Source organism: Pocillopora damicornis, chromosome 5 (assembly GCF_964200805.1).
Source record: "Pocillopora damicornis chromosome 5, jaPocDami1.2, whole genome shotgun sequence".
NCBI classification, from domain to species: Eukaryota; Metazoa; Cnidaria; class Anthozoa; order Scleractinia; family Pocilloporidae; genus Pocillopora; species Pocillopora damicornis.
In genome coordinates this window covers 313,167-336,376 of record NC_142674.1, presented here as the reverse complement: position 1 = coordinate 336,376, position 23,210 = coordinate 313,167, and the positions used below count along the sequence as shown (strand labels likewise).

Sequence of the window (23,210 nt, the reverse complement as noted above, 5' to 3'; positions counted from 1 at the left end):
TTATGGCAAGGGTCAAAAATTCAAATTGTCTCAATTTTTTCACACAAGTAGACCCTAGTAAGACAAGAAATGCTGTGTATTTTTTTTCATCAAATATGTTTTTATTTTCGAGAAAAACGAACTTTTCGCTTTCACCCTCTAGAATCCATGGATCGGGTCATAACAGGTCGAAAATTGAACACTTTCGCTCGCTTCGCATTTCAAAGATATTACGTCTAGGGAAATTTTATCACCGTGTACTCTTTCATAGACTTTGTCTTCTGTGAAATGTAAGTTGTGTAGGAATTGGTTGCTTAGAAGCTTTTAGCCATGCAAAAAAACAATGTGCTCTCTTCCTTTACAAAAAAATGTCGGTGAAGAAAACCTCTTTTTTCACCATGTGCCATTATTCAGAATTCCACAAAATCACGTATGTAAATTGCCGAAGGAATGATCTTCAAGATGACATAAAGTTTTCTTTGAGCAAATGTTTTCTCGCGACGCAGGAAACTCTTCAAAGTAGCACACAGAAGACATAAAATCACGCCATATGTTGATTGCGTGACCAAAGAGTGAAGGAGCATTCCTGCATTTGAAATTACTCAAAATCGTACAGGAGAACGTTTTCAGAAACAAATAACAAATTAATATTCAGTTTTGTTAAATTATTTTTTCTTTTATCCTTTGAAGTTTGTTTCTGCAGAGATATTCTGCCATCGTTCTGTCTAGTACGATTATGCACTAGTGCTAGCAACGGTATACGATTAAAAAACTTTGCTGTTCTCTTGCATACGAATCTTAAGTTTCTGCCTCTTGTTTGACTTGCTAACCCGTGCCTTTTAACTAGCCTATGGCAAATGAAAATCCACAAAATGTTACCTTACAGAGGCCCTTGCAGGAGTTAAGTGAGGGCTTGCATGACCTAATTTGCATAATTGCGGTACGAGTCGTCGTGCTCGTGTGACAGAATAATTTTGACTTACGAGTGGGGTCGGTCGACGTCATTTGAAGAGGCACAAATACGAGGAAAAGAAATAATGTGTCTAGATATCCATTTAGCTCTGAGTTTTCCTAAATTTGTACTCGTGTTATTTTTTTTCTGCGTGAATAAAACTATGATGTTTGTTGAATTTTCTACTTAAAAGCGAGACAATTAATTAAATTAACAAAACTTAAGAAAGGGAATGATGGCAAGATTGAGATAATAACATTTGTACACTTATTTGAGACGTGTAACCAGGACAGTTCTGCAGTTCTTGCCATACTTAACGACGTCTTTCGTCGACTGAAGGATGTCATGCTTCATTTACAATCCATTTATCTTAGACAAGACAACGCCGGGTATTACCACTGCGCTTTAACCCTGGTTACAGCCAGCAAAGTAGCAGAGCTAAAAAATCTCTTCCTACGCAGAATAGATTTTCAGATCCCCAAGGAGGGAAGGGATCTTGCGATCGGAAAGCTGCAACGATCAAATCCTATATGGCCATTCATTTGAATTCAGGCCACGATATATAGTCGGTATCTCAAGTGCAGAAGGCAATATAATCATTTGGAGGTGTCCCTGGAGTTAAAGCAGTGTTGTGCAGGCCTCCTTTGTTTTCCATCAAAAAGCCAGTGAAATGGGATGTTGTGAGCTTTGTCAACAACGTTCAGTATGGCGAGGAAGGTGTGAGACTATGGAGATCCGGCTACGAAATTGGAAGAGGCAATTTCATTCCTCGGAGCAAGTTTCATGTTCCTGACCAGGACAAAGTTCCAACACTGGAATGCAGTGCAGCAAGCGAAAACATAAAAGCTAATTTGTTCCTATCAAGCCGAGACGAGCTGAGTTTGCTAAAACATCCCAAAAGCACCAAGACAACACTGATAAAGGTACCGATGATTCAAGTGAAGAATCGCGCGATTCCACAACTGAAATATTTTTTCTGCTCGGAAGAGGGTTGCATTAAGTCCTATCAACGCCATTCGTCACTACAGAAGCATCTCGAATGTGGGAGACACAAATATGTTCTTGAATATGAAACTCTTTATGACCGCGCCGTGCTAGGGTATACCTCTAGACTGGAAAAGGGACCGAGTGCTGTGCCGCAACTGCTGGAACCGAAATCTACCCGTCATCGTCTGTAGCTTCTCTTGAAATGGGATGGGCCCTAAAGCAGAGTTGTTCTCGCAATACTCGTTTCACTGATAAGCAAAAGGACTACTTGATAGCCAAGTTTGAAACTGGAGAACAAACGGGACAAAAGGCAGATGCTGCAAGTGTCTCAAGATTAATGAGGTGTGAGAAATACGAAAACGGCGAGCAGCTATTTGACTGCTCTGAGTTTCTTACAAGCAGGCAAATTTCTAGTTTTTTTCTCGTCTGGCCTCAAAGCCAAGTCTCGAGCACCAAGAGGTCAACCAGAGCGATGACGCTGAGCAAATCAGAGCGGAAAAGGAGAGCCAGCTTCAAGCAATGAGTAAAAAGGTGATGTCTGAAATTTCTATTCAGCACGCACATCCAATCTTGTACAACGATTACAACATTTGTGAACTAGTCAAGAATTCTAAGCTTTCAAACTTTTCAATCAAAGTGTTAAATGACATTGTACTTCTTTCGGACTCGATAATTCCCAGGTCAACGTTAAGAGGAAGAAGCCGTTTGTCGATATTCTAACAAGCCTTGTCATGGACTGCCAATGTCAGGCAAATGGGGAATGAATGACAATGTTTAATGGTCCCTGCAGCTGCTGTTAGTTGTAAATTTTTTGGTTTACAGTCCTGCTGACACAGTTTCGCAACTGTATTTTTACCGAACAAAGAAGCTGAAATTTGTTAGAAGCGCCGAAAAGGTTATTTGCTGTTTAGAGCGGTGACAGTTAAGACAAGTGATATTGACTCTTTCGCGGTTAGTTAAGTTTTGTAAATTTAATTGTCTTGCCCATACGTCACAAAGCGAACAGACATTGCGGTAATTAAAAAGTGTTTACACTCCAGCAGAAAAAATCAACTTGGGTAAAAATAAGGGCAAAATCAGAACCAAATGGATATTTAGACTTGCTTTTTCTTTTTTACGTAATTGTGCTTAAATTAAATAATGACCGTCGAGCGACCATAATTGCAATTATGCTAATTGAGTCATGCAAGCCCTTACTGAGTCCGCTTAACTCCTGCAAAAACCTCCCTTTGAAAACTCTGTTGGTTTTTATCGAGTGCTAGTTAAAAGGCACGGGTAAGCGCATAGAAAAAGTTAAACAATGGGCAGAAATTCGTATGCAAGATAACAGCAAAGTTTTTAATCGTATACTGTTACTGGCACTGGTGCATAATCGTATTGGACAGAATGATGGCAGAATATCTCTGCAGAAACAAACTTCAAATGATAAAAGGCAAATTAATTTAATAAAACTGGTCATAGCTATGTCATTTGTTTCTGAAAAAGTTCTACTGTTCGATCCGAAGTCATTTCGAAGGCAGGAATGCTCCTTAACTCTTTGGTCACGCAATCAACATATTGCGTGATTTTATGTCTTCTGTGTGCTACTTAGAAGAGTTACCTGCGTCGCGAGAAAACATTTACCCAAAGAAAAATGAACGTCATTTTGAAAATCATTCCTTCAGCAATTTACATAAGTAATTTTGTGGAATTCTGAATAATGGTACATGGTGAAAAAAGAGGTTTTCTTCACCGACATTTTTTTGTAACGGAAGAGAGCACATTGCTTTTTCGCATGGCCAAAAGCTTCTAAGCAACCAATTCCTACATAACTTACATTTTATAAAAGACGAAGAGTCTATGAAAGAGCTAACGTCGGTTAGATTTCCCTTGATGTAATATCTTTGAAATGCGAAGTGAGCGAAAGTGTTCAATTTTCGTTATGACCCGATCCATCGATTCTAGAGGGTGAAAGCGAAAAGTTCGTTTTTCTCGAAAATAAAAACATATTTGATGAAAAAAAATACACAGCCTTTCTTGTCTTACTAGGGTCTACTTGTGTGCAAAAATTGAGACAATTTGAATTTTTGACCCTTGCCATAAAAATTTCATTTTTTGATTTTTGCACGGATGTCCTCTTAATAGTTCTGCATTTCTAGACTGTTGTACTCAATGTAATCAATGTTGTCAGTAATTCTTACAATTTTCATCTGGGTTACTGTCATACAGTGATGATTCTGATTGTAATTTACGTAGCCCAACTTTTAAGCGCCAAATTTTAACTTAGATTTAAGGAGAACCTCTCTAAGATATAGAAGCCCTTTGGTCTGGAATTATATACCAATCAGTCTAAAACAGGTTCCCTCCATAAGTTACTTCAAGTATTCTCTAAGAAATAAGTACCAAATTTTAATGGTCAACAATTTATTAATTCAAGAGGAAGCCACTATAATCTTGAATAAAAACCAATATTTCATTTATTATGATAAATATTAATTCATACATTTTAATTTACACTAAAAATTTTAGTTACTAGAATACTGTTGTATATAGTACATGAAGGTGCACGTTAGGTTTGCTGCTTTCAATTTTTAACCTACAACTTGTACTGTAAGTAAAGTTGATTGATGTTGTTTAAAATCTAGCATTGTAAAGATTACTCTTTGTGACAAAGCAAATGACCTTTCAGAAGCAGAGTTTATTACACAGATGCAGGAGGTTACAAACAGAAGTAAGTTTGTAGGCTGTTCTAACCAATTGTTTATTTTAACTTTATCAAGGGAATAAAACATTTGGTTATACAATAGCTTTCATATTTATGTATGAGTTGTTGTGTGATGTCATATTTATTTTGGTTCTTTTGAGAAATCTTGACTCAAGGGATTTTAAGTGCAAATTGCTTTAAAGTTCTGATGGGTCTAAGTGAGCACTAAACTAGCAAGAAATCTGATGCTATCATGAGTAGCTGTACATGTATTTAATTGGAATGTAACTTGTGAACTTGAGGTTGGGAATCTTTCTTGGATAGATTCAGACTCATTGGGACAATTGAGAGCACATTTCATGAGTTGAAGCAGGGGGTCACGAGTAGGGATCAAAAGGTTAATATTTCATTCGAGCCTTTTATTGATCTCCAGATGATGGAGCATACATGGCACAGAGCCACACATTCTATCAGGCATTTGCTTCAGCCATGGAAGTTCTGCAACGCAAAGGTTAGACAATGATGTTGATATAAATGAAATAAGGAAATCATACATTTGGATTTTGGAATAGCGATGGGAAGATCCTCTCTCTAATTAAGTTTTATACAGGAGGTTAAATAAACGATTCTCATTACACTGATTCTCTCCTATGTAATCATCCATCACAGGTTTGGTACAAAGTCTCATTTAAATAATCATGGGGCTCCATTTTCTCAGATAGCTTGATAGCCTTGATGATAAGAGTGCAGTACATGGTTTTGCAGGGCATTCATACATGGTGAACATCGATCGATGATTCTACAAATATCGAAACAAAAAGTGAATCCGGTTTCTCATAAAAAATTTGCTTACGAGTCAGAACAAGACGTAGTCGTGACAAGTAATCATACTGTAACACAACACCATTGAAATAAGCGAGTAGCACTTATTAGTTTTTGTATAAATGGCGATATGAATGAACCAGTTTCTGAGCACAACATCTTCACCGATGACAAAAGCTATGAAATAAGCAATTCTGACTACACTCAGGCGAGATATTCAATGTGAAAGTTTATTTAGGAGGAGTCAGCCAGTCTTGTAGTCTACACATCCTACTACAATCTGCAATGTACTGCAAGTATTCACTGAAAATGAAGGGTTATACAAAAATAGGCTGTGCTACGACAGATACGAAAAACCACTAAAAAACCACTCTTTAGAAGTGGCCAAGAAATATGTGGAAACGTATTCTTCATCTAATGCAGCAGCACTATACCCCGAGGAAAGGGTAACTAAAGTAAACCTAGTTACACTACTAATCACACAGAAAATTCGATGAAAGCAGTGATATTTTACAGAGAGTTGTTAAGCAAAATTACATTAAATTAAAAAAAATAAATAGATAAAAAAAGAAAGTGGCCAAACCTAAGACTGACCGACTTAGAATGACCTAATTTCTCTGCGAAACGCTTAAATAATCCGAAACTACTGTGATGCCATGAACCTCTTCAACGTGCCATCAGAATGTTAATTTAATGACTAATTCGTTTCCATGTCACTCAAACGTCAGAAATTACATTTCGTGCGTGGGTTTGCTTTCAGAACGCGACAACTGCTTACAAACGGGCGCCTTAGCTTTTTCTACCGAATTACAATACACTGAGAATAAATTTATTTCGAACAAATTCCCAAGCCGTTGGGACGGATGTCTCTTTATGCGAAGTGAGAAATAGCTATTTTGATAAATGAATTCCGTTGGAAAATGATAAATCATTTATATATTCCGATTACGAAGTCGCATTGGTAATAGCATATTATAACAAGTCCTATTGAACCGCTATGAACAAAATCTTTTAAGATGACATGAGCATTTTTTTAAACCTGGCTTCAGAGTTTCCGTTCTGTTGAGCTGTAGTGCTTTGAAATATGGAAGAAACCAGCGAAGAACTGCCCAATTTTTCAATCGGAATTGACCTCTTAGTTTTAGGTCCTGACACAACAAGCGATAAAAATAAAGCCGAAAAAAACTCGCAAGTTGCACGCTTTGCAAATTTGTCGGAAGACCAGCAGCAACAAGTTTTGGCCGAAAGACATTCACTGGGAATCCATCCATGAGTTCATTTGGCTTTGATTTTCTCCATTTCCCCCGTAAATTTTGAGCTTTTCATTCATGGTTGTCGGTTAACTGGATCAAATGTTCTCGCTCAAACTAAAGTATAAAATGTGGCGTGTTTTTGACCAACCAACAGGGACGTTTGTTTACTTTTTTGTGCGTTGTGAGAATTTTGCACTCTATCACAATAAAAGGCTTCTTCGCGCAGATCCTTCTTGTCGCTCTGCTATAAAAGAATTTGCTCAATCTTTTAGCTGTACGTATATCGAGTTATAGATGCACTTGGGAAGTTTGGAGAGCACTCAAAAAGCTAGAGTTGCTCTCGGCTGCGCCTCGAGCTTCTCTTACGCATTTTTCGTGCTCTCCAAACTCCCCAAGTGCATCCATAACTCGATATACGCACGCTAAGCATGAACACATTCTTAAGTGGGAAGGTCGGTTCGAACGGCGATTGCAAACAACAAGTTTGCTTGTCATTGGTAGCCGTGTAGTATTTTAACGCTATATTGAATTGAAGCCTATTCTTTAAAACATTAAACCGCCAACAATAGAAAAACAAAAGAACCACCTCATACATACTAATGAGGCTGATGTCTCAAAGTCGCGCGCGCACGTGCGATTTTTTAACGCGCACGAATTTTTTTATTCGCAATTGCATGCGATTTTTGGCGCGTTTAATTCGCGTTCTGCGGTTAAAGTATACGTGAGCGGTACGGTAGGTTGAAATCCTGTTCAAGCATGAATTTTTTTTGCTTGTTATTGTCCTAGCCAGTTGCGTGCATTAATTTTTTCTATGTAATTGATTTTTCTCTCTGAAGGAAGAACTATTTACGATTCCCAGAGAAATAACTATTACATTATTAAATGGTTCGCACATTTTTTCTTTCTAAGAGATATCGCCTAGGGACACTTCACTAAAGCTTCCCTACTAGTCTTTCAATCATCAGCGCGAGATCTTAATTTGGATTAAAATGGTCAACGCAGCAATGCTTTACATTCATTGTTTACTTTCATTAAAGTTCCCAACATACTCTTTACTACACATTCAAGTGTCACAACTGGCCATCTTACTGTTGAGGAACAAGAATTTGATAGTCAGTCATAAACACAAGGACCGATGAAATACATATATTTGTTTTCCCATTTTTTCTTTAGATCATGTTCCATTTAAAGAATTCTTGGTTTACCCAAAACCACACTACTTTGAGCCAGCTGAATACTTAACCGACATAAAAAGTCCCCCAGACTGGGAGATAATCTTTGATAAGGAGTCTCTGAAAAGTCAGGGAAAACAATCTTCTTACTCACCTCTGAAAGATCTCGAGTTAATGCGTATGAACAGCAACTTCAAATCCAAACTTGATCCAACACAGCTTGCAGCAGTGGAACTGGCACTAAAAAACAAGCTCGTGCTGATTCAGGTAATGCTTTAACTTTTATCCGCCCAATATCCACATTAAATTATTTGGTCAAATGTAAAATTTTTGCCATTCCTTTCTTCCACAGGGTCCGCCAGGAACTGGGAAGTCATTTGTGGGTGTGGCCATAGTGCGCCTTCTTTTGTCCATGAAGGTGCCACAAAGCCATGGACCTATTCTGGTAAAATAACCCACTGTCCAGCAGTCTATATATCATAAGTGTATTGTTAAGTACATGCAGTCTGCATAACAAACTATTTTTTTTTTGCATAAAAAAATTGCTAGGAAATGGGAATCTTGCCCATGCAGAATCACAGATCAGAGGATTCAAATTTGAGTGGAATTTTGCCAAAAGTTTCCTTAACTCCTCAACTCCCAGAAGTGATTTAAATGTAACTTCCCCCCTTTAGTATCTATACATTATCCAGCAAACAGGTAAAGAGAATACTCAAACTTATCAGGTAGAAGTTGTTATCTTGATCTAAAAGGTAAATTCTCATAACTGATTTACAAGAAAAAGTCTAGCAACTATAGGGAGGAATTTACAATCAGATTAACGTAGAGAAGGAGTTAACAAGGTCAGCTCAAATTTATTTTAGTGCAGTTACCTTCCCACTTCAAACGATCGGCAATAATAATAACAATCCATGATTTCTTCCTGAGTGCTCAGAAACGGTGACAGCTTCTTGAAGCTTTTACAGCACCACTCAGCTTTTTCTACTAAGGATAATTTAAGAAAGTGTCGAGTACAATTGAGCAGAGCCTTGGCACCATTTACTCTCTTTTTGTGTGGCTTCACATTGTTTCCTTTTTTTAAAGTTTCCATCATCAACGCTGCCTTATTTTTGATATCCTGGTTCACAGGTTGTGACCTATAAGAATCACGCCTTGAACAATTTCTTGGAAGCTCTCGCAAAAAAGTCATCCCCGGATGAGAAGATTGTTCGTGTTGGAAACTTGCCCGAAGATGCTGACAAGAAATTGAAGAGGCTCTTGCTAAGAGAGGTTTGTCTGAAAATCAATAACGTCAAATGATTCTGTGCCAGTGTTCGTAAAAGATATTTGAAAGATTTTCCACTAAGTAAGAAAGCAAACGAGGTGGTCAATCGCAGTAAACTAAACACTTGTAGGGACCAATAAGAATCTTCATCGAATATAAGTCAGCTACAAGCACCGGGAAATGAAATTGATTTGAGCTGCGTCAAGTTAGTTTTGCGGCATCTGATTGGTTGTGCACCTTTAATCCACTTATTCCCGCGTATCTGGAGTAGGCTTTCGGATGAAATTACAATAACACACTGACCAAAGTCCATACACGGGGACGCGGCAAAGGTTCGCAATATTTAGGGGGGGGAAAAGAACAATATCTGGGATGACGGTACGCCGCGGAAATGGTTTATTTACATTTCTGTTTATTTGTTTGTTTGTTTGTGTAGGTTGGGCGAAATTGGCCTCAGGAATTGTATGAGCGGAAAAGAAGCCTGACAGGAAAACTTTGGGCTCTGCAGCCTCGAGTTAGATGTGCCTACCAGAAGTTGGCATTTTCCAGTACTTTCAATGCAGATATGTTCTTAGGAGTATGTAACTACCTGACTTTATCTGGGTGATGTTAATATATCTTTTAGTTTGAAAATATTGCAGCATACATTCGCTCAACAAAGTTACTGCATCATACTATCCAGGTTCAGAATTTAGAGTGCTTGACTTTAAAACCTGGCGTCAAATCAAAATGGCTAATAGCATTATAGTGTTTAAAACAGCTGTTGTTAAAAACCCGGCCAGAGCCTACAGCTATTTCTATTTATTTTTATAAGGTATTTAGATACGCATGGTGTAATTCTTCAAAATGATTCCTCCATTTTCGAATCTACGAACAGATTCCATTTCTAGTAAGTTTAGTAATAGATCACCGATGACCTCAAAATGTGGTAAGAGCAAAAAAAAAACCAAACAAACAACAAAAAAAGAGGCACACCAGGCGCAGTGTGTCACCTATGTTCTCACCACATTTTGATGTCTTATGTGATCTATTGCTATCAGAGAGGACCACAACATGGGATCTATTTGTTTAAGTGTAGCCAAGAAGAAACATGTTGTTAAAGGTGACGTCCGATATGCTTCTGTATTCCAATAGTTCATATAGTTTACCTCATCGTCAAATCTGATGTACATTTGATTCAATTGTTGTTACAAGGAAGCGTCGCTCGACCAGATTAGTTCCCTTCTTCAGGAAAACGAGCGCGAGCCAGTTGATGATGAAGAAATGAAAACCCTTCTGAAGGAGGTGACCGGAGGAGTTGATCGAGGTGGCCGCAGGAGCAATGCTCGACTTCTAGGTACGTAACCCTAAATTTAATTTTCAGCCAACAAAAGTAAATTTGCCTCCAAACTCTCCGACATAAAATAGTCATAATCCATGACTAGATTGTTCAAGGCTCCGTCTTTACCAAGACGGATTGATTAAAGCAAAACGTTATTTTTACGATGACGCCCAACGTCTGTTCTTAACTAGACAGATTGTCCGCTGGAACGGACTTCTTTGAAAACGCTCTTCGAAGTGGTTAACTTTGTATAACCCACTCAAACCCTAGAGGCCAACTAAGGGTGTTGATGCGTCCGTGATGATAAATTTGTTTTAAAGTTCTTTTTTTTTTTTTAACCAGAACTAGTGGAAAATGCACTGCAGCATTGGTTGCCAGCCCAAGAAGAGTTCGATAAGTTTGTCAGTGACAAACAGGAGATCAAACCAAAGAGCAAGTAAGAGAATATTTTAGCCACAAGATGCGCGGTTTACGGCCGTTCGCAGCAAGTTTTCTCCTATAAGTTCCTTACTATATCTGATTGATGGAATCATTAACGTCTGTTGCGTTCACGATAACTTGCAGCAAAAAAAACCTTAAGTCGGACAAACCATCACGATTATGCCGTCTGAAATCGTTTTTCATCAGCATTCCTCTCGTGGAAAGTAAATTGGATGTGCGTATTCTCAGACTGTAGGCCGTTCTCTGTTGTAAATACGCACGAGACGACCGCGAGACGCTTTACGGTGCAGCAGATCAACACTTGTTGGCTTTGAGAAATTGTTCCACTAAAAACACAGATGCATTTTTCATTTTTCCAACGACTCTAGTGTAGCAGTTACTCTTGCGAAGAAAAAAAGCAAAGAAGATCCAGAGCAGGAGAATCCAAGCGAGTTCAGAGATCCTTTAGTGGAGGAAAAGGAGCGTCTTCTCGCTTTAGATAAAGACATCTGCGATGAAGAAGACGAAACAATCGCCCGAAATGTTGCCAATGAAGACCAGGAAAAGAAAGATTCATATTGTGGAACACAGGAGCGCAAGCTAGTTTGTGTCGATGAATCAAGTAAATTGCTGTTATGTTTTAAAACCCGGATATTGAGAGGATGTTGTAATACCTCTGTAATTCTGTTTCCAACTTTATTCAGTATCTGTTTCGTAATAAGCAACACGTTTGCTGTCACAGAGAGAGGCATATTCTTCTTACAGAATAGTAAGGACAAAGAAACCAAAACATAATACCTCTTGACGTTCAAGAAAGTCCTTGTTGGTTGTATCAACGGAACATCGCGACCAATTCAGATGTGGATGATGCTATTTAACTGGATTATTATATTGTTGTTACATGCATGAAAACACATCAAATTAATCATGAAATATATAGTGCGATCTAACCTTTGAATACGCAGCTGAGATCAAACTGCGGTAGTTATTGCCTCGTATTTAAGACATGAAGCATTTCGTAACTATTCAAGTAAAACTGCAATTTACCTTTTTTTTTTAATCAGAGGTGATACCTTATATAAATCTCTTGGATGACGTCAAAGTGTGGGATCTTGAGAAAGAGGAAAGAGTCCAGCTTGTGTATGTTTTGCAAAGCAAGTTCTACAAGAAAGCCTGTTCTGAGTTCCTTGAAGTGAGCAGGTTGTACACAGAGGTAAAAAGATGAGTTAGGGACCCTGCTATCGCAAGGGAGGAGATGGAGGATTTTTTAGGATCGCAAAATTTACAGGGGGAACAGATTAGTAAGGATTATTATATTGTTGTTACATACGTGAAAACACGTATGGAACGTTGGGGACTACGGAACGTTAACTCCCAATGAGGGGGGGGGGGGGGGTGTGCCATAAGAATATTAAAGAACCTTAAAGGGGATCAGGTAAATTTTATTGTGACAACCAAAGTCCTCCAAACCCTCTTTCCCTCTCCGCCGCCCCTAAAAAAAAAAAAAAAAAAAAAAAAAAAAAACAGGTCAGGTGATAATTAATGACTGCTCCTTAGATGAGGCAGCCTGTTACGACGAGAGCAGAATTGTAGTATTTTTTGTGATTGTCACTAAGCAAGTATGGGCGAAACTGTCATGCTTTAAATACAGGGTACGAGGTAGCTAACCAAAAGAGTATTCTTGTTACCTAACAGAGACATCATCAACTCAAAGAACTGAAAAATCAACATGACACTGAAGTGATGAAAAAATGTCACGTTATTGGAATGACAGTGACTGGAGCGACTATGAGGGCAAATTTGTTGGGTAAGAACTGTTATTGCTACATAAAGTTGATCATGGCTCAGTGAATTTGGGTTGGCTTGCTTTCCGGGGTCTTTTGAAAAAAAGACTCGTGGATCTGATTGGCGCTTTATGATCGCCCGCGGGTGGTTGGTCTCTTTGTTGTTGTTGTCTGTTTGTTATGTGTAAATTCTGAGTGGTTCTTTAATCGTTGAAACAAAAATGAAACAGCGAAAATTGAAAATTAGTTTAAGCTCACTGTCATATCGAAATGTGAGAAGGTGATTTTAAGTTAATACTCTTAACTGAGTATTACCGTAGGTAATACTGCGAAATTTTGAGCGAGTTGGTTTTTTTTTTAGCAACGTTTGTAGTGAAAGCACTTTGTGGAACAGATAGATTTCCAAAACGTTGTAGGTTGTCTTGTCATGCATAAATTCTGGTTGTTTCTTTAATCGCGGTCAAAAGCAAATAAATAAAGTTGATTGGTTCTCTCACAGAAAGCAACATTTTGGCCATAAACGTCCTCGAAATAGACTTCTTTGTTACTTCATTCCTCCTTTACTTACTCCCTCACCACGTTCCTGTCTGCTTGCTTTTCTTTCATTCATTCATTCATTCATTCATTTTAGTTTTCTCGTTTACTATTTCTTTCTTTTCAAATTGTTGACTTACTTTCTTTTCTTTTTGCCCTGCCCTCTCGTAGCCGTCGTTATGGCTCGTCATGCTAAACTCTCTCCAAGCGCCTCTTGCATGACGGGACCGTGCGTTTAAGTTGCACGGGTACTAACAGAATATTACAGGGGCGCGCTTTATCTAACGTCTTATCACTTACAATTTTATACACAGCTGACATTAAACCGTCTGTCATGATAGTGGAGGAAGCTGCCGAAATCCTTGAAGCACAGCTTGTAGCTGTCATTCCGCCCTCTGTACAACACCTCATTATGATCGGTGATCATAAACAACTAAGGCCAGTGGTAAATTTCCACCGACTCAAAAAACATAATCTTGATCTCTCCCTTTTCGAGAGGCTTATCAACTGCAAGCTGCCATACATACAGCTAGGATTTCAGTGCAGAATGAGAGATGAGATTGTCGACCTGCTCCGAGAGCTCAAGATTTATGACAATCTACAGACAAAAGACGAGGTAACGATCTGATTTGACCACTCCTGGTTATTTAGAGAATAACAATAGCCTCTCAGAAGATTCTACAATAAAATATTCTATGAAATTATGCACTATTGTCATAAATACTTTCGTTTACCCCCTCAACACCCTCATACGATCAATGCATAAGGTCTCCTTTTATAACTGATACTTAACCCTGCCATCAGGTGATGAGAAAAAACAAAGTTATCACACAATGAAATATGAAGCAGGGGAGTTGAAGAAAGTAAGAGAGGGAGCTTCTTCCTGATGCACGTGTGAAGTCTCGTTCGCGCGTGTCAGTCACTCGCGGGATCGAGCACTTACTCTGCAGGCTATTGTTCAACCCTTAAAAGTCGCGAAATATTTAAATTTAAAATCCTCTTCTTAATTTTCTCTGCTTTTAGCGTGTAAAAAGCAACCTTCTACCACCCTGTGTCTCGTCTAGCATGTATTTCTGGACTCATATATCCCCCGAAGATGAATCGAAGAATTTCCACAGCATGAGAAATGTAGTAGAGGCTGAAAAAATAACTGAAGTTGCGAAAACATTTTGTGAGAAGGGGGGAGTCCCACCATCAAAGATTACAGTTCTTTGTTCATATCGAGGACAGGTCAGTCAAAATTTTTAATTTTGTGTATTAATGGTTTCTTTTTTTTTTTTTTTAACTTTTCCTTTAATTTTCCTCGTCCTTTAATTCCTTCAAAGTTAAATAGAGACAATTCTCTTTAGGATGAACTATTCTGAAAAAAAGGACGTATTTAATTTTGACTTTGCTGCTTCTGTAAGACGTACTGTCGCTTCTCTTAGAGAACCAATTTTCCATGGAAAACGCCGATATTCTACTTAATAATTACTTTATTGGTGTGCTTTATCGATTAGCCCTAAAGCCAACACCAAAAATTGTTGACTGATTCGTTTCCATTCACGGTTCAGGTCGCCGAAATAATGAAGCTTTTCAAACAGGCAGATAAATTCGCCCTACTTTCAGATATCAAGGTTACCACAATCGATGGTTTCCAGGTGAGCAAAGTAAACATGTCTGCCGAAAACCTTGCGATATTTTATGCCAATTGGTCTATGGATTATTCACTAATTTATTTGTCATTTCATATTTTGACACAATATCATCTGAAGCCGATGTTCTTACATCTCACATGCTACGGTAAATTAAGTTCAAGCATGATTGACCTTTATTTTACACGATACTGCTTCAATATCTGTGTTCTTAAAACAGACTGACTGCCCGACTGACTAACTGACTGACTGCTTGACTTACACACTGATTGACTGACTGTGTAAATGACTGACTGACCAGTCGACAGACTGAATGACCTACACACCGACTAAATGGGTAAATGACTGAATGATCAGCCGATAGATTGAATGACCAACACTCTGACTGACTGACCGACCGACGGATTGCATCGGGGTAACCTGCGATTGACAGACATCGTTTCCGGTAGAAATAGCAATCCTCAGCGTCGTGTCATGTTATGTAACTGGAATGATGTCCAGACTTGATGAGCGACCCGACTCTTAAAACTGAACCCCAAGACAAATAATTTCACGTGATTTGGAGTGAGTTGAATAAACTGTTCATGTTTTCTTTTACTGACCAGGGGCAAGAGAATGATATAATTCTCATATCTTTGGTTCGAAGTAATGGCAAGAAGATAGGCTACTTATCATCAATGAATCGCTTGTGTGTGGCAATTTCACGAGCACGTTGTGGTCTCTACTTATTTGGGAATCAATTGCACCTGGCAAAGCATTCTAAGAACGGTTGGAAGGTAGGCGTTTCCTGCTTCCGTGTGGGATCTGGGTCCAATAAACATGGTATAATGGTCATAACATTTATTTAATTAACAAAACCTCCAGGTAATCTGCTAAACGTTGTACTTTCAAACTTTTGGAGTTAAAGTGGATATTCAGTTTAGTGGTGAAGAATTGTTTCGTTTTGATTCTCTAGTAAATCTACCTGGAGACCGTTGAAACAAAAAATGAAAAAAAACAAAAAATGAAAATTAGTTTAAGCTCACTGTCATATCAAAATATGAGAAGGTGTTTTTAAAGTATTACTATTAACTGTGTATTACTGCAGGTAATTCTGCGACATTTTGAGCGAGTTAACTATTATTGGCAACGTTTGTATTGGAAGCACTTTGTGGAACAGACAGATTTTCAAAAAGTTATTGGTTGTCTCTCTTAGTGGGGTTCTTTACCTTCTTTAGGTTATTTGTGATTTTATGCGGAAGAAGAAACTACTAGGTGAAGCATTCCCGTTTTGCCTAAGTGGAGATTTCGTAAGTAGGACAATTTTTTAATCTTACCACAAGCGTGTGGCTTTGGTTGCACCCTACTTCTCCTTTTTGATGATATCAATTTTTCATTAAAACTCGCATGAAAAGTAGTTTACTGTTATTGGTCGTGTTGGTAAAGGAGAAAATTATCTCTTGGACCTAGACCGGGTATACAATATACAATACACAATACAATACACTTTATTATTACGGCTCCCCTATACGAGGCTATTCTGTCGTAATATACAATAATATATACAATAATAAATTGTAGAATTATGGGTAATATCCCCATTAAAATTCTATACTTTATGGAGAGGTAACCACCTTTTCTTATAAGAGTTAACCTTGATTTTTAAAGCTGTTAATGTGCGTACTCATCATCCTTGTTTTTCCTTGATCTATTCTTTGCTGTTTTCCCTGAGAAACTACTATATTTAGCTTAATGTTCACTTTCAATGTCATGATGGTCCTAAAATCACTGCTATTTATTTTTACTTGACTGAACCAGAGAGGGGATGAGTATCACGGAAGCCCACCAACGAAAGATGAAAACAGAGGTAAGAGGGGAACCACTGCTTTTATATTCACGACACTTTTTTCACTGTAATTAAGAATTGGTCAGTGCCTAGCAGGCAGGCGTATATCGAGTTGTAGATAGGAGTGTAACAGTTGCTCCAGGCGCAACCGAACAATTCTAGCTTCTTGAGTGCTCTGCGAACTTTCCAAGTGCGTCCAGCCCTCGACATACGCACAGCTAAAAGCATGAGCCTATTCTTTTATAATAGCGGATACAGTGGTCTCGTTTGAGCGAGATTGGGTCATCTTGTGTATCTCAAATTGTAAGTGAAAACTCGCTTCTTAGAACAAGTTGTCCATGGAAAACACCCTTCTTTAAATTAGGGAATGAAAGTGAAGGCCAGCAAACTCAAAATATACATATTGTGGTTGAAACTTGAGGCTGATTAAAATGAAAGACATGTAGAGGTGGTTTGATTACAGAAAGAAGACTCAGGTGTGCCAGTGATAATTTTTTTGTTAGTTCTTCCATTGCCTGTCGGAGAATTGAGGCACAGGAACTCGCGCCTAACCTACACAAGAACTTTTCAGCAAAATGCAACTGCACATTTTATGTCTTGTTCGCTGCAGAGAGATATAGGCCAAGGTGGTTTAGTAGGAATTAGAAATGATACGCGCGCTATGTTATAAAATTTGCCTTGATCTTGGCAGGGCAGACATCCCAGCACCTCTGCATTTTTTTTCATTTTGTTGTCTGATTTCTGTGTTTTCTCTCTTTTTTTCTTTTTTTAATTAATTTAATTGTCCAACGACCAAACTTTTATTCATAAATTTTATCAAAGGGATTAGATCTTAAGTGGAGTAAAAGTGAGAAATAACCTCGAGTTCTGAATGATATTTTCGCTTTTGGACGTCATTTTGTTTTTTTTTTAACTTTTTATTCTGCAGGCAGCAACATAACTATCCACGCTCAACACGTAATTGTTTCGGGAGGAGACGGCTCCGTAAATACAATTAATGTTGGTCGAGGTTGGTGATAAACCTTAAACTCCCAGAGCTGATTCATTTGTAACTTCTACATAGAATGTCATTTTATTGTTCCGCAAACAGGTGTAAAGGTTAAAAAAAACCTATCTCTTTGGAAAATTTGTATCCAACTAAGTACAATATAAGAACAACTCGTCTTCAGTAGTTTAACCCTTCAACTCCCATGAGTAACCAAGAGAGAATTTCTCCTCACAATATCAATACAATGAAGTGGTGCGAATAAAGAAAAATATCAATTAAGAGATTATAAGTTGATCCAATACCAAATTCTCCAAACTAACATCACAAGAACTATATGGCAGACAGTAAGGAGAATAACTAATGAGATCTTGGGAGTAAAAAGGTTAAGACTTACATCATTGAGGTTTTAAATGCTGCAAAACAGACGCAAGGGCGAACGACTATTAGTATACTCATTCGCTGCTTATACGTGACGTCACTTTTTTTTTTCTTTTTTTTTTTTTTTTGTTTTCCTAGAAAATTGGCCTTCGGGGACAACAACCCCACGGCGTTTAGAAATTCCACCTCCATCTTCTGGAAAAACCCCAGTTCATGATCCAAAGTCACCCTCACCTTCGCCGGGGTTTTCACCACCGCTTATGGAAAGAAGTGACATGGGTGCTGATTCAAATGGTGTGCCGCTACTAGGAAATGGACATGATGAGTCAGTAGTCGTATATTCCAGGTCAAATGAGATACCAGGGGTGGAGTCTGATAAAGATGCAAGATTGCCCGTCCAAGAGACACCTGCTGCAGAGCATGCTTCCCTAAGTGAGATGGAAAACATGAAAGACCGACCGAAACAAGAATCAGGTATTCCTAGAAAAAGCACAGGCAATATTAATCCTCCTGTTGCTGGTAATGAATCCTTGCCGTCTGATAAGGATGCTAGGAGACCTACGCAAGAAACGCCAGAGGCGCAAAAATCTCCCGAATCTGTCGAGTTTAAAAATATGAAGGAAAGGCCGGTACAAGAATCAAAGAACGCCACCTCTGATTCGTCAGGTAAAGAGGCGAGAAGACCTACACAAGAGTCACCGGAAGCAGAGAAATTATCTCCTGGTTCAAGCAAAGAGAAGATCATGAAAGAAAAGCCAATCCAAGAGTTAGCAGACGAGAAACGTTCGGAAGAAACAGCTGTGAAGGAAAGTGAAGAAACTCCAAAGAAGGAGGACGAGTCAAGGGGTCACCCTGTCAGGCATGTTTACCAAGAAGGTGACTTCAAAGAACTCATGAAGGAAACCCTCGCTGAAGAAACGATAAACCAATCTGGTGTGGAAACAGAAGACCAGAGCCCTGAACATATTGTTCAGAAAACCCAGGGGTTATCTAAACTGAAAGAAGAAGGCGAAGACTTAAGACCTCTTGAAGATGACGAGTGCTCTGACGAAAAACCGCTCAAAACAAGCACCAGACGTGAGACAGAAAGCAAAGGTAGCCCAGAGGAAGCCTTACCGACTCAAGAGACCATGACCGCGGGGAAAGGGCCTTTTGAAGAGACTGGGCCGGAGGTTGACGTCAAAGGGCATCCCACAGACTAAATAGAGAACCAGATACGTAGCTACCTTGGATAATGATTGAAAGGAACGGTTTTAGGAACAAAAGCTAGCTATAGTGCATCTAGCATTCTTAGTATGTAATACGAGTAAAACTTTTAATTTTTATTGTATGAATGAAGCAATTTCTACGGAGTTTTTCTCCTAGTGAGTTCTAGTTTGAATCTCAATCGCAGTTTGCTCTTGTAAACTACTGTTTTCCACTGATTGGGACATAGTGAACGAGCCATAATAGATATTGCTTCTCTGTAAACCACTTTAGAGGAATACATCTTGTCATTCTATAGATTGTGCTGTTTCTTTTGCAGATACCAAAACTTCCATTACGTTTTCTGAAATAAGAACGGTAGGGTCATTTAGAACGAGTGCGTTCGTATTTTTCTTAAAAAGGTGATAGTTCGATGGTCCTATGAAGGCTCACGTAATTAATCCTTTACACAGAGTGATATTCGTGAAATTGTCAAAGAATTGTCCGATATCATTTTTAGTGTAAATAAATTGAATACACGTCGTTTACACAAATTTAGACTGAAGCTTATTGTCTGCATATTTTTATTTTATAGCATAACAGTCATTTTAACTTAAAGTTAAAAAATTTTTGAGTGCTATGAATATAACCAACAATTTTAATTAAGTTATATTAAATTTACCGACCGCGTATTATCCGCCTTCATTCTTGATCAGCTGTTTTGTTGCCGTTACAAGAAATAAATTCTTGAACTTGACGAACGAACTGAAGAAACTCGGGCAACTCGGCACAGATCATTTCTGGTTCCCAGTCTTCTTCGTTGAGGAGCTGATCCCATTTTTCACAATGAAGGTGAATATCCGTCTAAGGGAATGAATGATTAAAAAGAAGTGAATAGGGGAAAAAGAGAAGCTAGTTCAAAAATAAATGAACCTCCTAATTAACGACACCACTATTAAAGCTGACAACGATTCAAACTAATTGATACGATATTTTTAAATAAATTCGGGTAAATTGGTGAGGAAAAAAATTTTTCTTTTTAACGATTAGATTATTCGCTCTCGATTTCTTTCACGTGATATCGAGTGAGGGCAGAAATCGAAAGCAAGTAATTTAATCCTTTCACTATAAATCTACTACTCGTTGAAAACGTAACATCTAGACAGGCTCTTTCTTTTATTGTACTTTGTTAGGAACTGTACATTGTTGGGTCACCCCCTGTGCTCTATGACTATCGTGGATATAAATAACGGGAAGCGCAACCATCCAGATTGCACCATTCGAGATAAAACGCTAAATTTGCACTAAAATAAGTCGTAATATCATGGTGTTGTTAACGACAAATTTCCTACCGTCACTCTGTTTTCCTCATCTCTGAGATCACTGCACCAGGATCTTTCATCAGAGACAATCATGGTAAATCCAGGCCGGGGGGTGAACAGAGTCCGGTGGGAACATCTCCGATGAGTAAAGTTAAATCCCTGGGGTAATTTCTCGTCTTCTGGAAGGCGTAACCCGTCGGCATCGGAGAATGTCAACTTAGAAAGATAATTTGATATGAGGTGTGTCGCTTCTTTCTCGCGTACAAGGCTGTTGTTAGCAACTAAATCATCTGAGGAAAAAAAAAGCCGTTAGATCAAACATTAGTATTTATGTTGGTTTCGCATTCATAAACTCACTCACTGGCCCATTATTTAATCAACTTTCCCACTTTGCTAATAGTTTCAGGATTTAAAGTATGTTTTGCGTGAGTTTTAGGCTATAAAGAGGCCATCTTGCGTGGCCAAAATTTATTCCAGCAGAAACTTGGCTCTTGCAAATGAAACTGGACTGTTGACCCAAAAAATCGACCAAAATATTAACATAGGAATAATTTCATACTTATCACATTTGCAACAAGGGAGGGAAATATCAATTCACCTCTTACTCACTCACTTTCTCGTTTTGCCCGCTCAGTCAGTCGGTAAATCAAAGGGGGTGAGTTTCCAAAGTAACTGTGGTGCTACGTCAGTGGGGTAGGCAGGTCAGTAGTCAGGAGGTCAGTCCATTGTTCAGTCACTGAATGACTCGTTCACTAAGTAATGCATATGTGATATGACACACGCAGACCACTAGAGATATGACCTTTCGTAGACTCACCCGTAAGTGCACGCAAGCTTATCCTGCAATCAACGTCTGAACTTGGAAAAATGATGTTAACCTGGAGAAATTTCTTGGACTGTAAAACCAGCCACCCTCGACACCTCGCCCTTGTGGACTCATCCTCAAACCGCAGTTCTTCAACAACATTTTTCAGGTCATGGAAAGGAATCGGTATTTCTTCAAGTTTCTTTCCCACATCTTTATTTGCTACCCATACCTAAGTTGTCATGAGAAAAGGCTACTTAAAAATTAAAAAAAGTCAAACATGAATAATCGAGAGAACGCAAATTTTCTTAATACATATAAGGTATTGTAGATGTCCAACATAACAAAAAATGGTGAATGAGAAAGTTTTGAATCAATAAAACTCAACATCTATCAGTTTCGAAAGCGTGTTTTCCTGAACTGTTCTGAACCTATATAAGAAGGAAGTTGATATGCTCAGTAATCCCCATTTAGCTATCCTATCATTATTTTTGCATTTTTATTATGCCTCTGTTCTTGTATACATGTATTATGGACAAGCATTCATTAAGGGAAACTACATTGCATTATGGGTACACTTTATCTCTTGTACGTGAATGTGTATATGACTTCGAAACGGAAACTGGTTCATGTCATTTAAAATGTTGAAAGTAATAAACTTGCCTTACATCGCATTGCTTGGCTTTTCGGGGACAAAAACGTCAAGTCATATCTTGCCATGAAGTCCTCCCCTATCTGATCACCAAATGTATCGCTCACCACTTTGTCAGCAAGGTTCACGCCCTCTTTAAATGCAACAAGCCATTCGTTTTTTTTCTGTTCTGTTCTTTGAAGCTTGTTGAGTGAATCAGCAATGCTCCACCTCTCCTCGAGGTCGGCTGTTGACACATGTAGTTTTATAATTACTTGATGGCTCACATTGTCAAAATAGTGTCTTTTTTAGCTATGCAGACCAGGCCCAATTCCTTTAAAATTAACCAATCATCGACAAGATTTTTCGCCCGCGATTTCTATCCCGTGATAGTTAGTAAGGGTGAAGCTCGAAGAAACTATCTCGCATAGAAATTGAAAGCGAATAATCTAATTTCCTTCAGCATAAATCTACTAATTACCCAAAACTTAACAACAAGACAGGCACAAGTTTTTATTTTATTTTGATAACAACCATACAATGTTAGGTAACTCACGTTACTCACCATCCCGGAAAAGATAGCGAGTAACGAAAGGTTTACACTCGAAACGTCATCTTTAGAAACCCTTTATTGTGACCCAATTTATGTTATCAACCCAGTTAATAAAACCAAGTTCTCTTTAAATACCTTCCAACCCCCCCCCCCTCCGACGCAAAACCAGAGCTTCTTTAGAAACTTACCCCCTTTATCTAGCGAGTACAATAGCCAATCAGAATAAGGAATTTGTGATAGGACGATAACTAATGTATGCTAAACACTAAACTGTGATGGAGGATACTTGTGTCAATGGACGATAGGCTGTCAAAGGTAAAGGTACCTGTGTTTTACATCCCAGTAATCTACTCATCTATCAATTATAAATTACTTAAGCCTTACCTTCGTCTGGTTCCCGAATGACGATTTTCCCGAAATGACACCATAGGTCAGCTTTGTGAAAATTTCCGGACCCAATTTCCATTTTCAATTTCCTTAAGGATGTTAAAACTGTTTCGTTTATGGATGCATCATATTTTGCGACAGCTTGATTGAGCGCATAAGCTCCCTATAATTAAAAGCGATCTTGTCAGATAGGGAAGCATTTCTTCCGTTGGGTTATTGTTTTTGTTTTGTTTTTGTTTTTTCCAGTTGCTTTGCCTTAGGATTATATCTAAAGTCTCGACGCTCATTACCTCCTTAATCTTGAAAATAAAACTAACTAAGCATCAGCAGT

The 23,210-nt window shown here is 38.4% G+C and overlaps 2 protein-coding genes across 3 annotated transcripts in view; one reads left to right on the top strand and one right to left on the bottom strand.

The window, feature by feature from the left end:
- The window catches only part of LOC113684081 (NFX1-type zinc finger-containing protein 1), a 26,614-nt gene extending 6,879 nt beyond the window's left edge, over positions 1-19,735 (top strand). For both annotated transcript variants that reach the window (XM_089207649.1, XM_089207648.1), the window contains 19 exons: positions 4,543-4,628; positions 5,035-5,112; positions 7,850-8,115; positions 8,201-8,293; positions 8,977-9,117; positions 9,549-9,689; positions 10,307-10,448; positions 10,776-10,869; positions 11,243-11,475; positions 11,918-12,066; positions 12,549-12,660; positions 13,486-13,787; positions 14,195-14,401; positions 14,725-14,811; positions 15,411-15,581; positions 16,023-16,094; positions 16,603-16,651; positions 17,559-17,639; positions 18,135-19,735. In XM_089207649.1, the coding sequence (XP_089063775.1) occupies positions 4,543-4,628; positions 5,035-5,112; positions 7,850-8,115; positions 8,201-8,293; positions 8,977-9,117; positions 9,549-9,689; positions 10,307-10,448; positions 10,776-10,869; positions 11,243-11,475; positions 11,918-12,066; positions 12,549-12,660; positions 13,486-13,787; positions 14,195-14,401; positions 14,725-14,811; positions 15,411-15,581; positions 16,023-16,094; positions 16,603-16,651; positions 17,559-17,639; positions 18,135-19,198 (3,568 nt within the window). In that variant the 3' untranslated portion in view covers positions 19,199-19,735. The remainder of the gene's footprint in view (positions 1-4,542; positions 4,629-5,034; positions 5,113-7,849; positions 8,116-8,200; positions 8,294-8,976; positions 9,118-9,548; positions 9,690-10,306; positions 10,449-10,775; positions 10,870-11,242; positions 11,476-11,917; positions 12,067-12,548; positions 12,661-13,485; positions 13,788-14,194; positions 14,402-14,724; positions 14,812-15,410; positions 15,582-16,022; positions 16,095-16,602; positions 16,652-17,558; positions 17,640-18,134) is intronic.
- LOC113684086 (uncharacterized) overlaps positions 19,316-23,210 on the bottom strand; it is a 6,522-nt gene continuing 2,627 nt past the window's right edge. The window contains exons 5-10 of the mRNA XM_027201402.2: positions 22,877-23,042; positions 21,972-22,186; positions 21,321-21,540; positions 20,534-20,793; positions 19,868-20,045; positions 19,316-19,545 (exon numbers count right to left, since the gene is read on the bottom strand). Coding sequence (XP_027057203.2) covers positions 19,884-20,045; positions 20,534-20,793; positions 21,321-21,540; positions 21,972-22,186; positions 22,877-23,042 — 1,023 coding nt within the window. The 3' untranslated portion in view covers positions 19,316-19,545; positions 19,868-19,883. The remainder of the gene's footprint in view (positions 19,546-19,867; positions 20,046-20,533; positions 20,794-21,320; positions 21,541-21,971; positions 22,187-22,876; positions 23,043-23,210) is intronic.